The following is a 15229-nucleotide window of genomic DNA, read 5'->3' on the forward strand; positions in this document are numbered from 1 at the left end:
ATGAGGCACGCCGTAGTGGGGGACTCCGGAAACTTGGACCACCTGGGGTTCTTTAAACCTTGGACCACCTGGGTTCACCTAAATCTAAGTACACGGGTGTTTTCGCATTTCAGCCCCCATCGAAATGCGGCCGCCGTGGCCAGGATTCGATCCCGCGACCTCGCGCTCAGCAGCCCTAACACCATAGCCACTGAGCAACCACGGCGGGTGTGCCTACGCACTCTCTGGGCCCGTCAATTCGGCAGGTAATTCAGGAGCACGTCTCCGCGGCTGGGTCGTATGCTTATCAGTAGACTCCTAACGCCGACCCACTTACATAAGTGGATGCCGTTGCAAAGACACGTCGTGTACCAGAGTTCGCCGCTCAGCAACCTATTTGACCGCCAGCGACGTTACTTTCTAGCAAACAGAAACAGTAGGAAAATCCCTGGCGCAGTGCAGACAACCGTCCTATCTGCTACGCTTGAGGAATTCCGGGTCTCGTTACGGCTTCTCTTCGAGCCCATTCGCGGCGACCGCCGAGTGCACCAAGATGTCCTGGCTACTCCTTTCGGCCCCCATAAAGCACGCAACAAGACCTGCCCCCTAAAGTTTACCCACGTCACACCCAGCCAGCTCTCAATGTCCAGCCCTTCGCTTTTGGTTGATCACCCTCACCCTGCCGCCCTTATCTTTTATCTATGTGTCACCGACCCAGTGCTATTCCGGCGAAAACTGACTGCCTACAGTTTCCCAAGTACGAACTGCGTCAATTGTCCACTTGTCTAAGTCCTCGCTTATTCTCCGCCAATGTTATTGAAGTGTTTCTTGAAGGTGTACGAACTCTTGCGCTCAAGGATACTGGTGCCGCTATTTTTATAATAAGTCAAACAATGTTGCTAAATTCGTAAGGTAACGACGCCACCTTTAGTGCTTTCTCTCTATACTGCGAGTGATCAGAACATTCAACCTGCTGTCGCGTGCACAGCCAGGTTGCTCATCGAAGAAGTGCTATGCAGCATTGAGTTTCTTGTGCTGGCTTTATGGTCGCATGATCTGATCGTTGGGTGGGACTTTTTGTCCAGTCATCAAGCTTGTTATTGACTGCTCTCATGCTCAAGTAGAGCGCACTATAATTCGCGGCATGCCTTGAGCCAGTGTGGCCATTCCTTGTGATGGCACGCTTGTCGTCGCCGCCAGTACAGACTTTCCTTCCCACCGCACCGTTATTGTTCCGCTTACCGTACTGCTCTTTCCAACGGGAACGCTCTGTTCACGCCATCTGATGTCTTTTAGTCGCCATCAACATATATCGCTGCCATTGCTTGTTCTGGCACTTCAACAGCATGTGACTAGAATACTTATTTGCAGACCAAGCTCATGCCCTCTGAATTTGTACCATGGTGAAACGCTTGGCCACATGCAGCCTGTTGACAGCGATGTTCCCGAGCCTATTGATCGGCCCGAGACCTACACAATGCCTCAGCTGAACGCACTGAATTCTGAGCCTGCATTCAACCTCGTGCCGTCTGATTTTTTTATCGTTCCATCGACCGCGATGTGGCTTCGGCTCAACGGGCGCAGCTTCTTGATCCAGGAATTCATGCCTCTTTGCGGCACCCCCTACCGTCTGTCACTTGTAACTACGAAGAAAGTGAACGACGTGCCTCAGCGCGGAATCATAAAGTATTCCTGTATTCCTTTGCCCTCTCACGTACTGTTCAAAAATAAAGAGAGCTCGGTTACATTCTGCATGGACTACCGTCGCCCGAAGAGCAATGCTCGGAAACATTTTTACGGATGAGACGGGTTTATTTACAAGATGATCGAGAGGGCGTAGAGGCGAGATCGCAGGCAGTCAGTCATCTTCTAACGCACGCGCAGTTCTTCAATCTCCTCTTCTTCGGCTACACCGTGCAGCGTAGCATTTTCCTCCGACGCAGACGAAGCTCGCCGAGCGAGTTAAGGAGCCACATGGTTGGTACCGCTACATTCGGCAACCCTATGATGGTAGGGCTTCAGGCGGGCCACATGAACCACTTGTGTCTTCCACGACCGGCGATTACTGGAGGTCAGTTTTGATATGACGTAGTTGACGTCACTTGATCGGTTTAGTATCACGAATGGACCGCTATACGTTGAAATAAACTTGCGATACAAACCTTTCTTCCGTAGAGGTGTCCACAGTAAAACGTGATTGCCTGGAGGGAAAGTGAGAGGTCGTCGCCGGGTGTCCTAGTGTGCCTTGGTTGAAACTTGCGAAGAAAGTGTCCGTAAGCGAGCGAGCTGACGCGCTTCTTCAGCACGACACAATGTTTGTGCAATGGATGTGTCTTCGTTCAGGGTGAATGGCAAAATTGTGTCCAAGAAACTTTGGGGACTGCGAGCATACAACAGATAGAAAGGCGCATACGCGGTTACTTTGTGCTTGGCTGTATTGTATGCGAACGTGATGAAGGGCAGCACGGAATCCCAATTTTTGTGATCAGCCGAGACGTACAGTGACAACATGCTGGTAAGAGTACGATTCGTGCGTTCAGTGAGGTCATTTGTTTGTGGGTGGCATGGCGTTGATTGGCGATAAGTAGAACCGGAAAGGCGCAGCAGATCTTCAACAACGTCGAAAGTGAATAGCCGTCCACGGTAACTTATCACAACACGTGGAGCGCCGTGGCGCAGGATGACAGAATGAAGGAGAAAGCACGACAAATCGGCGGCAATAGGAGAAGAAAACGCCACAGTCTGAGTATAGCGCGTACAAGTAGTCGACGAACGCAATAATCCAGTGACGGCCAGTAGAGCTCTTGGGAAAGGGGCCCAGCAAGTCTATACCAACTTTTTCAAATGGTAAAGCAGGAGGTTTCACTAGTTTCAAAAAGCTTGCAGGAGACGTCGCCGCCTTCGTATGACATTGGCAACCTGGACAGCTGGCAACGTATTGCCTTGTGCTCTTCCATAACTTCGGCCAATAAATGTGCTGGAGTAATCGTTGAAGTGTGCGGGCAAAGCCCAGGGGACTCGGTGTGATATCGTCATGCATATAGAGCAAAGAATCGCAGTACGCAGGCGTTCGGGAACGACTAGAAGCAACGAAGCGCCGTCAGCAGAGTAATTCTTTTTGTAAAGCAGGCCGTCACACAGCGTGAACGGCGTGGTCTGACCTAGAGCACTGCACGGGCTCGGGCTTATCCGAAAGGCCCGGCCGGGTAGGGCAGTTTTGTCGCGGGCTGGGGCCGGGCTCGGGCATAGCATGTGCTTTTTGACCCGGGCCCGGGCCGGGCTCGGGTATTCTGACGCGGGCCCGGGCCGGGCTCGGACTTTCTGGTGGTGTGCATGTAACGTGCAGCGAGTTATCCTCGCGCGTCTCGACTCTGAAAAACCTGTTCCCCGGCGCAGCTGGAAGCTAGCAGTGCTACTCCTGTGTACTTCCCTTTTCTTGTTCCGTCGTATTTTGCGCTTTTCAAACAGAATGTAAAAGTCCAGAAAGACCGAAGTCACCTCAAACAAAGGATTCCATTGTATTCCTTACCTAAATCAGTGTAATTAATGCTTTCAGCACGGTGCAAGCGCGTTCGCGACTTGCTGATTCTTCAAAGGCGAATTGGTAAAACGATGACTGGTAAGAAAAGATAATTCGTCATGCGCCTGAAATGTGGCACTGCGTCCATCCATGATTGCACGCATGTTCTCAACTGGCCGCCTAACGGCAGCGCATTACGCTGCACCATGGAGGAACGAGAAGCATTCTTTCTCCATTTACTCCATCCATGCGCTGCGCTCACGACCGGTCGTGGCTGTGCTTCGGCTATAGTGTACTAGAATACGGTTGAGTGGGACGAGCGGCTAGGGCGGCGCATGTTTTGCAGTGAGGCGCCCGATGCGGAAAAATACTGTGGTGGAGCTGCAATAGAAGTGGATGGGGCCGCATCAAGGCCGCGCCTTTGGAAACTGCTGGCGATACTGCTCGGCAGGCTCATTCGTACTTCTTCGCGCGCTGGTATTTGCGTTCAGACCGCTCAAATGGTGTTCATAATTGCATATAACATGTATTTATGCCTTAACAATACATTTCTTTCATTCTCTTCTTTATTTATTTTTTTAAACTCGCTGATCTTTCCCGGTCTCGGCTAGGTTCGGGCCGGTTTAGAGCCGGGCTCAGGCCGGGCTCGGGCCTAAGGTAAAGGGGTGGCGGGCCGGGCCGGGCGGGTAACATAGAATATTTGCGGGCCCGGGCCGGGCCCGGGTCTCATCATAAAACTTTTGGTTGGGCTCGGGTGGGTAGCCCAACGTAAAAACGTGCCCGGGCTGGGCTCGGGCTGAAAAAACTCGGCCCGTGCAGTGCTGTAGTCTTACCTGGCATGCGGGCAGCCTCCAATAGGGGTATTAGTGTAGGCTCGCGACATTTTTCACATTTAAAGGTACTGACGTCAGGAAACTCGGTAATGCTGGCAAGATAGTCGTCGAAGTCGTCGTCACTAGCGTTGGAGTGTGGCGACATGAGACGAGACAAGCAGTCGGCATCGCTCTGACAACGACCGTACTTGTAGGCGACACAAAAGTTGTATTCCTGAAGGCGTAACGCCCAGCATGCCAGCTGCCCAGAAGAATCCCGCAGTCCAACAAGCCAGCAAAGGGAATGATGATCCGTGACTATCTGGAAATGGCGACCGTACAGATATGCCCGACACTTCTGGATGGCGAAGACTACTGCCAGGCATTCCAATTCGGTGACAGTGTCATTTCGCTCCGCTCTCGTCAGTGTCCAACTTGCATACGCAACGACGTGCTGGCGCCGATGCTGAAGTTGAACGAGGACGGCACCAACGTCCACACCGCTAGTATCAGTGTGTAGCTCAGTGATGGCCTCGGGATCGAAATGGCACAAGACCGGCCCTGAGGTTAGTAAGTACTCCAGCTGACGGAACGCGTCCTCGAACTCTGTAGTCCATACGTACGGAATGTCTTTATGAAGGAGGCAAATGAGTGGGTGAGCAAGTTGGGCGAAGTTCTGGATAAACCAGCGGAAATACGAACACAGGCCCAGAAAACTTCGGAGGTCTTTCGCTGTCTTCGGTAGGCAGAAATCGCGCACTGCAGCAATATTTTCAGGGTCAGGTCGTATACCATCTTTGTCGACGAGAAAACCGAGAACGAGAGTCTGGCGCTCACCGAAGTGACACTTCTTTGAGTTAAAAAACAGTCCCCGCATTTTGTATGCGGTCCAGTAAGACGCCACCGAAATGGGTTCTGACGTGGGTACTACGGGAAGGAAACACTAAAGAATTGTGGTAGAAGTCATATTCATGAGCATGACTCAGAAAACACATCAATGACTCAGCGAAAAAGAGTTAACACTCAAAAACCACTGAAATAGGTTCTGACGTTGGTACTAAGTTAAAGAAGCACTAAAGGATGATGGTATAAGTCATAGTCATGACCATGACTAAGTAAAAATGACAATGACTCAGCGAAAAGGGTTAGCACTCAAAAATGTCCCAGTTTCACCCGAAAGGCGAAGCATCAATTGCGATGGCAAATTAGTAGAGAGCTATACGGAGTAAGGATAGTAGTTTTATCAGCTGTATAAACTTGGACATGCAACTGCACCAGCAACGTGCAGAACTATTGTAGAAGCCATCGGCGTTTTGCCCGTTTTCGCACTGAACGCGCGCGGCATTTGTGACTGTTGCCGGTGCCTTTGGCGGTGGCTCGGAGGTTTTCGAGATCAGAGCGGGACACTCGTCGAGCACGTTGGAAGTCTTTACCACCTTCTCGCCTCGCAAGCTTTTTATATAAATACGTATTTGGTGCCGCAGCTAAACGTCGCCTCCCCTCCCCCCCCCCCTCCCTCCCGTCCCCCCACAGCCTTTCGCGTAACGAAACAAGTCACGTTTGCTCTCCGCCGTGCGTTAGCTGCCCGTGAAAGCGCGCGTCCCTCGCGCGGTTTCACTCGCACTTACAGCATACAATGCGCGGTGACAATTTCATCGCCATTGGATGTCATACGGAACTTCGCGGCGACGCCGACGGCAGAAATGCACTTGGTGTGTTCATATAATTGCAATCGCAATAAAACCAAATAATCAATAAAATGGGTTCAAACGTGCGTACTAAGGGAATGAAACACTAAAGGATAGTGGTAGAAGTCATAGTCATGAGCATGACTCAGCAAAAATGTGAATGACTCAGCGAAGAAAGATTAACACTCGAAAACCAATTGAATGGGTTCAGGTGTGGTACTAAGTGAAGGAAAAGGCTAAATGTTGATGGTCGAAGTCATAGTCATGAGCATGACTAAGACTTTCGCCTTAAGGTCTCTTGGGGATAGCTAAAGGGACTCCTGAGGACTCATGACATAAATGTCATGACATGCGTGTCATGTAGGTTATGAAAGAGTCGCTAGGCTACCCAACACAGGGCCGAGGCCACGAAAAATCAATCTATGTGGCCCCCAACATCCGGGAGCATATCAAGGTAGCCGCCATCCCCAGAAGCATGCATCCGGAACATCATGCCGGTCGTCGCAAAGCTCGCGCAAAGACTCTTCAAACGAGATACGGTAACCTCCCCAACATACTATACACAGATGCCGCGCAAACCCCGAAAAGCAGCCATGGCAGTCAGTGTTGTCGACCATAACCTTCAAGAGATGGTCTCGATGACGGTCCCCACTGCCAACACCCTCGAAGCGGAGGAGACAGCCATCGCCTCAGCCATCGCCTCTACTCAAACCAAAGAACACGCTACAATTATTACCGACTCTCAAGCAGCTTGTCGTAGCTATGCCACAGGCAGAATATGTTCTATCGCCGCCCGACTCCTCAAACAAGCCTCTCAATTACCCGACGTTGAAATAGTATGGACGCCAGGACACGAGTCCCTTCGTGGAAATCAGCGTGCGCACGCTGTAGCCCGAGCTCATGCCACCCGGGCGCCACAAGAGAGGGATACGGCCGCATCTATATGGAGCCTGTACCTTTACAATACCACGCCATAGTAGAACACCACAGATTGAACAGGCGACAATACCCACCCCTGCGCAAGACCCTCTCACGCGAAGACGCAGTAGCATGGCGACAATTACAAACCAGCACATACCCCCATTTAAGCAGATTACACGCAATACACCCTGCACTGTACTCGTACAAAATGCCCCCTTTGTAACGACTACGCTTCCCTATATCACACCACATGGGCATGCCCCAATATACAGATAGCCCCGCATATACCCAACCCCACACCTGAGCAGTGGGAGTCCGTGCTGACTAGCTCGGACTCTCGTGACCAGCAACAACTGGTGCGGCGGGCCCGGGAGACAGCAAGAGCCGCAGGAGCCCTGGACTGAGGGCACCTCCCAACACAAGCAGGAAGACGCCTGTTTTTTTTTTCTATTAATAAATGTTTTTCCTCGTCCTCCTCCTCCTACGTCATGGTGCTCTCATGGTCCTTTCGTAAACTTGGTAGGCACACTGCTTCGCATAACATCGATTCCCACAGGGCGTGGGATCTCTGGCTTTTATATGCGAAGCATTTCTTGGCGAACATTTACTACTTTGGCAGTATCTATCTATCTATCTATCTATCTATCTATCTATCTAGCCGCCTATATCTTTGTGCTCTCATGGCCGTTTCGTTTACTTGGTATGTACAATTGGCATAATGTGACAAGAGTATATGACGAACATAAATGATATGTCATGACATGTCATGACATGCCTGTCATGTAGGTCATGACAATCACCCAGCAAAAAAGATTAACACTAAAAAACAACTGAAATGGGTTCGGACCTGGCTACTAAGTGAAGTAAACACTAAAGGATGCTACTAGAAGTCCTAGTCATGAGCATGACTCAGTTAAAATGGATTAACACTCAAATACCACTGAAATAGGTTTGGACGTGGGTACTAAGTGAAGGAAAAGGCTAAAGGCTGGTGGTCAAAGTCATAGTCATGAGTATGACTAAGACTTTCGCCTTAAGGTCTTCTATGTGTAGCTTAAGGAACTCGTGAGGACTCATGACATGAATGTCATGAACCTCTTGGTGCTGTCATGGTCGTTTTGTTAACTTGGTAGGCTTCCTACACACTGCTTCGCATAACATCGATTCCCACAGGGCATGAGATCTCCCGGATTTTTTTTTTTCAACACGTGGACACGATCCTGGGGACTCTAGCCCTTAACAGCTTCGCTTTAAAATCCCCGCCACAACGATCAGCCTTTGCACACTTTAGCCATACACTCTCTTGCCTCACTCCGCCAACTGTTACACTCCTCTGGCATCACTCATGCGTTTACTGCCACGTATCAGGGCCCATACCGCATCATCTAGTGCCATTCTACCATCACCATTGTCATTCAGCCGGTCAAGCCATTCTCGCAGAAGCCCTGTGTTGGTCGTTAGGCAGTCCATATCAGCAGCCTAAAGCCGTATCACTATTCTGTCATTCTGTCATCGCCTTGAGTCACCAGGATGGTTCCCCTTCACCGCCATGGTTATTGTAGTGAAAAAGGCGAGCTAAGACAAGGAGCGCTGGAAAATTGTGAACGATAAGAACCGCTAGCGCAGATTGCGAGCTGTTGGTGCCAGGACTGTTGTTCCTGCTGCGCTGGTGTTTGGCCTGCTGCTTCCCGTCAGATAATTCCCTTATCAATTAACACACACACACACACTCACGCACGCAAGCGCGCGCGCACAAACACACACACACTTATATATTGTCACATGTAAGAGGTCGCCCGTGGCGAAAAAAGAGGACGAAGAAGTCCGCGGAGCGTTCCGAACGGCGCGAGCCGAGGTGTAATCCGCGAGGGAGAAGCTTCGAAGCAGTATTATCGACGTGGCTGTTGAGCTGGAAGGTCGCTTCGTCAGCCATGCTCTGACGACGGGAGAGCAGAGGACCCGGCCACGAAGCTCGTGACGCTGGCAAGGCCCAGGCGTAGCTGTAGTCCTCGGAGACGTCCGGGCGAAGCTCCTGGGACCGGCTGCTGCTGCTCACGGTGGTTCCGGTTTTCTTCTCGAGAATCCCTCTTCCTCGGCCAAGCCCGTTCAATCGATAATCACCGTGCTACCGGGTCGCCATGCCGATCGACGTAGGGCGAAGAACGCTTCCGCGAAGCCTAACCCGGCAAGTGACACGTCAGCGGCGGATACCGGGGCACCAGCCACGCACTCGGCCAGGTCAACGGAACCGCGAGTCGTCGGCACTTACGGCATCAGCGACACCCCGAACGAACAAGTCGTGAGGCCTAACCCAGCGAGTGACACGTCAGCGGCGGCTACCGGGGCACCAGCCACGTACTCGGCCAGCTCGACGGAACCGCGAGGCGTTGGCACTTACGGCACCCGCAACGCTTCGGACGCGCACGACGCGGACTCAACAACAACTTCACACCGACGGTCCGTAAGAACCCGCACTTCCATATTGCGACGCAGTTAGGCCGTGGCCAAGGTGGCCAGACTTTGATGAGTCAGCGCTAAGACTGAAGTAGAGACTTTAAGGCGGAGCTAGGCTCCGAAACCAAGATAGTGTCAGTCGTTCCTTGTTTACGTGAGCATTTTTTGATAGTTTTGTATTTAGTCAGAGCGTTGTATTTTCTAGTGAGTGAGTATTTTTGGTTGAGTTATGGTTTGAGTTTTCTGTGCCTTGTGCTTTTACCGTCCCTGTACATATTAAATCCTCGTTCGTTGTGCTGCCAGTCACGTCTCTCCTTTATCGAGAGTGGCGCATGTACGTAACTCTCCGCCTCCCAAGCAAGTTGAAGGCCCCTCCAGTAGCCCGCATTCAGCAACGAGAAAACAATTGGCTGCATTTGTCGGGAAAAACTTCGGCGCTTACAGAATACATGTATGTTCAGGTCAGTGCAATGCCAGCTATTTATTCAAACTAACACCGGGTGATACGTATTCAACATTTGCTTAATATCGGGAGGTATGGTAATTAACATATTTCCTCGGGATTGGTAGATTTCTTAATATGATTTTAGGTAGTGATTCGACAAGAAAATGAATATTTGATAGACATTTTTACCGAAAGATAATGAAGTTCCTTCCCAATGCAAGAGTTAAGATTTGTCACCCGCGCAATTCATCACGTGGCCCTAAGATGCATGAAGTCGGCACCGTAAATTTTGGCAGCCTAATTTGGTTTGGCGTATCTTATTCATAAAACAGATAGGCTACTTCCGAATGGGCGCGACTGTAACGACCTCGCAAACACCCGTCAGCGAAGCAACTCTTTATGCCTAACCATCGCGCGGACATAAAGGGCCGAGTTTTCTGCATGATAATGATACTCGCTGAATGTTCCAGCGGTGAACCTGTAGCCCAATCCATCGAAGCAACCACTGTGTAACTAACGTGCTAATGCGGTCGTCCCATTGCGAACTCTACTACATTCCTGATACTTCATGCTTTATCGGATTAACATAGTCCGGAACGAGTCTTCACGGATCTCATACGTACCATTGCACCCGATGAGCTGCGGTAACTGTTTGGAGTGTGACCCAACCAGTGTCTCTCTGCGAACGTGGAGAGCGACAAAATAGAATAAATGGTGCAACAGGTGCAGCAGGTCACGCTGCGCGGAGCCGGTGCCAACCTTGTATCGTTTGCTTCGACGCTTTGCACTTTTTCGCTAGCAGCTGTTTAATTTCCGCCGAAGGTGGGACAAACAAGTCAGTGGCTCTGGCTTTTAACTGCGTCTGTGGCAGTGTATAGGTAATGCAAGTTAAGCTAGCGAGGCTCCGTGTTAAGCAAGCCATGCGTGCCGGTAGTAACGGTAGATATGGTGTTGTCGTCGTTGTACTGAATAATTCTGGAGCATACCGTACGTTGGGCATTGGGCATCAATCGGATGGCTCAGACAAACGCACAGCAAGAGGCACACTAGAAATCGAAATTGTCAAATATAGGTAACAAGTATATTGTGTAGGAGGATGAAAAAAAATTGCCCCAAACGCTGAATTTCGCAATCAGGATTCGCTTATTTTAGCGAAACGTTTGTAGGTAAAAAACCAGGTCGATTGTCTCTGGCTCGCCACAGAATGAACACAGTGGTGAAGGAACCCGTCCCGACCTGTTTTGATAGAAATTTAGCGTCGGTATGCGAAAGCGTAACCTCGGGATGTAAAATATCGTATTTCATGTCTGGCAAAATTCTTTGCGCCAGGAATATAAAAGATGAAGAAGCCATTAGTGATGAACGCAAAGATAAAGAACCAGTATTTATCACAGCTTATCCAACTGGTGAATTTATTTGCTGTAGGGCCACCCCCACTGCCATGAATTCAGTCAAAAAATGGGTATAAAATTCTGCAGTCACAGAGAAGTCCCATCTAGCGTTGGATAAAAATTCCAGCGCCAGATTTTGTACCAGCACCAGACCTGGCTCTGTAGTAAACCATCTAAAATACAATGTGAAAGTAATTTCCTGTTATTAGGAAAATAAACTGAGAAAAAAAAACTCTGGCTCTAATCCACGCTGTGAAAGTGGTTGGACAGCGGAGCTGTACACGACACCCACAACAATTACCCATTGTGACGTCACTTGAATTCACACACGTGGCTCTACAAAGAGTGAAACCAGAGACAAGCGAAACGTACTTAACTACACCCTTTATTACTTCACAACGACATTCTATTCACGCTGTTCTTCTGGCGTCATTACTTTTCGTGGTCTACCCATGGTAGCCTGGAATAAACTGAATGAGTTGCTAGACTATAGTGATGTCACTACGTGATTTCTATGCTAGTGGGTACTTTTCCACTCGGAGTAGCTTATGCCACCGTAATCTTTACCGGGAAACACACGCGGCCGAAGGAACGTACTACGCATTATTCGCAGACGTCAATAGCATACATTATACGGTTTGCACTTCACACGAGCGTTTTGAATGAGGTCAACCCCTTTCGAAGCAGCTGCATGGCATGGCATGGCAAGAACTTTATTTAGGTCCAGAGAAACTAGGGCCCGAGGGCAAAAGCCCCCAGGCTAAGTCGGTGGCTCCGCCCACGTAGGCACCGGTAGGCCAAAGGCTTTCCCGATGTCGTGAGCTCTCCGGACGGCCAGGAGCAGCTGCAAACCTAATCTTTACCAGAACACGTCGGAGGGTATTCCCATTTTTCACACGCGCTTTATCATCCATCATCTGGTTTTGATGCTTGTTTTGTGGGCTTTCTTTTGAAAACGAGTGCTGTGAAACCGTCATTTTTTTTTCTTTTCCTCCCTCAGCAATTTGGCCACTATGGACGCTTTTCTTACTGTTTTAGTTTTTAATACTTATTACACTTAGCACAAGTTAAGTCATAGGCTCGGTTTGAACAGTGAATAATTTTTATCCGTAAGTGTCAAATGACCCATTGAGCGAAATGCAGCTCCACTAACGTGAAACCTAGGGAGGTGCGAGGCATGCAGTGATGCACCGCTAATGGGCTCATACTGCCTTAAGCAATGGCTCATAACACCGTAAACGTTGCCTCCCCATTACGATGACAGAAGAGAAGCGAAATTCGACGCTGGAATGATGAGCGGCAACGCAGCCAGCTGTGGAAGATGACGTCGAACGCGAGAGCGCCCGGAACCTGGGACGCTCGGCACACGCTCCTGCCGAGCGCGTGCCGCTTGCATGTCGTGACATTTTACAGCGTAAGCTGTAATGGGCTCATTCCAATAGCCGTTTCGGTTCGCGATAGTGTCCGTCGCCACCACCGTAGATTCCGCCGCCACCTGTGACCGTAACCACTATCACTGGAAATGCGAAAAAACGACCCGGTTCTCGCCAAGATCGAACCCGCGCGCGCGGCGTGGGAGCCAGATACTCTACCACTGAGCCACGCAACAGTAGTAGAGTATTGACATTTTCGCTGTGCCTAAGCTTTGCACGACCGAGTGCAAACTTTTCCCGCGTTTTTTCTGACGGATTTTACTTTGGGAAATTCAATCCGTGCGCCACGTGAAGGGCATGCCCGGTCGGGTTGGTTAGGGATGGTGTGGTTCGGCAAGATTATTTCCGCCAGACGCCGATGTTTACGCCAACGCCTACGCCAAATTTTCTGCGACACGGGGTCCTTAATGCTGTCTCATTAAATTTAATTGATTGAAAAATTACTGATTGGAAGAGGCCAAAAGTAAGAAGTAGAACCTAGATAGTTGACCAACGTTCAAAGGGTCTAGTAACTGTTGCATGAATGCAACTTGAGGAGTATGTAAGAGTGCGGCCAATTCACAGGCAAGGAATAACGCTAACTGTGAAATAAAAACTGTTTCATGTTGTGTTAGCGTTGACTTGTATATTCTCATGAACGATCGCACAGTCAAAAGGTGGAACAAGAAAAGTATGCGATGATGCAACCACCAGCCCGTCGGGTTTCCGGAGATTGCCTGAGTGGTAAATACTAGTCATTTGCACAAAATTTAGACAAAGTGAAAATTTGTTGCAAGGATCTTAGCGTGCAGCCAAAGCATGGGACACGACCGAATGCGGCGGCCGTGGCCTGGATCGTGCCCGCGGCTTCTGGCTCACAGCGCAGCACCAGATTCACTGATACACTACGGTGCATAGGCTGTTGCATCTGGCATTAAAGTTCCCATTGGCAATTGCCCGGTTATTGCCCCTGTAGAAACATCCTGACGAAGATCGAAGCTGTGTACGGGAGGCGGCCACCTAGTAACGCTCGTTGGAAAGTGTACAGCTCATAATTAGATACGTGGTTCCATGTTCCCCGAATATTTCCTTGCAATACAGCCTTGCTGCAGACAATCGATCGTTGAAATTAATCGTCAATCTTCGAGACTTGGCTCACGACGTTACCAAGTTATAGTTTATTGGTGCTAGCAACACCGAGAGCCTGAATACAGCTTTAGGTGCTTTCAAGGTATCGTGCCGCCGCTAAAAGCCTTTCAGCCTAAGTCGAATGCGATAACGTAACCAGCATTACAGTCCCTATAGCAACTTATCTTTCCATCTCGCTTGAAGAGTCTGTACCGTCTGAGTGGTTGTTCGGGCCAGCAGCAAGCACTTATCAATTTGTCACCGAATGAACAGTTGTTGTTACAAGAGTTCATAAATTTCACTGACACGGCGCATTCTAAAGCAACGGCTAACGCAACCAAACCTGCTGACCGCGCGACTAAAGAAGGTCATGTCAGATATGTTTACAGTATTAGATGCCACTAATTGCAACTGCTTGGACGATGTGCTGTTTTGCATGGCATTAGCGCAGACTATTTCCGTTGTAATATTCATATCGACGCGGACGTGACTTACAGCTCCTTGGAGATAGCCTTACCCTTTTTATTACAATAGCAAATATTATATGGACAATCCAGGCGCATTTCTGCCGTCGCCGTCGGAGTCACCGTGAGGTTCCGTATGAAGTCGAAGGGCGATAATATCATCGCTACGTGCGGTATGCTGTATGTGCGAGTGAAAGTTTGCGAGGGTGAGCGGCAATCGCGGGTCAATCTCGCGTAGAGATGGGTCGCTCAGGAGCGAGCCGGATCATGTGAGCGGCTCTTTTTAAAGAGCGAGTGAGCGGTCGTTCAGTAAAAATGAGCGGCGGTTCTTTTGGAGAAAGGGAGCCGGTTCTCTCGCGCTCAGAGAGCCGTGCCGACGCGTTCCGTCAGAGGCGGGTCTTTTGCTGGGTGCGACTTCCGCGCCATCTATTAGCGGTACGAGAAAGCAACTGCCCTCCCGCCCTTCCTCGCAAGAGCCGCCTTTACCCCCTCGCCTTCGGCTGAAGAACGAAAGAACCGCCGCTCACTTGCTGAACCACCGCTCCCTCGCTCTTCAAAAGAGCGGCTCAAAAGATCCGGCTCGCTCCTGAGCGCTCAGGAGCCAGCCGCTCTTTTCGCCACGGCTGCCTCGCTCTTCAAAAAACCCGGCTCGCTCCTGAGCGCTCAGGAGCGGGCCGCTCTTTTGAAGACCGAGGGAGCCGTGGTTCAGTAAGTGAGCGGCATTTCTTTCGGAGTGAGGAAGCCGGTTCTCTCTCCTTGAATGAGCCGTGCCGAACCGTTCCGTCAGAGCTGGGTCTTCTGCTGGGTTTCGATGTTTTGCGATTTCTGACCGACGAATGGTGGCCGGTGTGGGCCGACTCGCGCTACTGGTACTCGCTCGCAGTGTGTGGTGTGCGCAGCCGTCCCCTTGGTTTTTTGTGCATCTTATGGTGTGGCACCCGATACCACCGAGGGTAGAAGTAAAGAAGTCTTAATTGGCAAAGGATGGTACCGTTCGTTGCCTGCTGCTGTTCGA

The 15229-nt window shown here is 50.2% G+C and overlaps 1 protein-coding gene across 1 annotated transcript in view; it reads right to left on the reverse strand.

Annotated features, from left to right (window-relative positions):
• The window catches only part of LOC119450386 (cytochrome P450 2C42), a 35227-nt gene extending 24677 nt beyond the window's left edge, over positions 1-10550 (reverse strand). The window contains exon 1 of the mRNA XM_037713822.2: positions 10443-10550. Coding sequence (XP_037569750.2) covers positions 10443-10445 — 3 coding nt within the window. The 5' untranslated portion in view covers positions 10446-10550. The remainder of the gene's footprint in view (positions 1-10442) is intronic.
• Positions 10551-15229: the final 4679 nt, after the last annotated feature.

The sequence above is a fragment of the Dermacentor silvarum genome, chromosome 4 (assembly GCF_013339745.2).
Source record: "Dermacentor silvarum isolate Dsil-2018 chromosome 4, BIME_Dsil_1.4, whole genome shotgun sequence".
Classification (NCBI taxonomy): Eukaryota; Metazoa; Arthropoda; class Arachnida; order Ixodida; family Ixodidae; genus Dermacentor; species Dermacentor silvarum.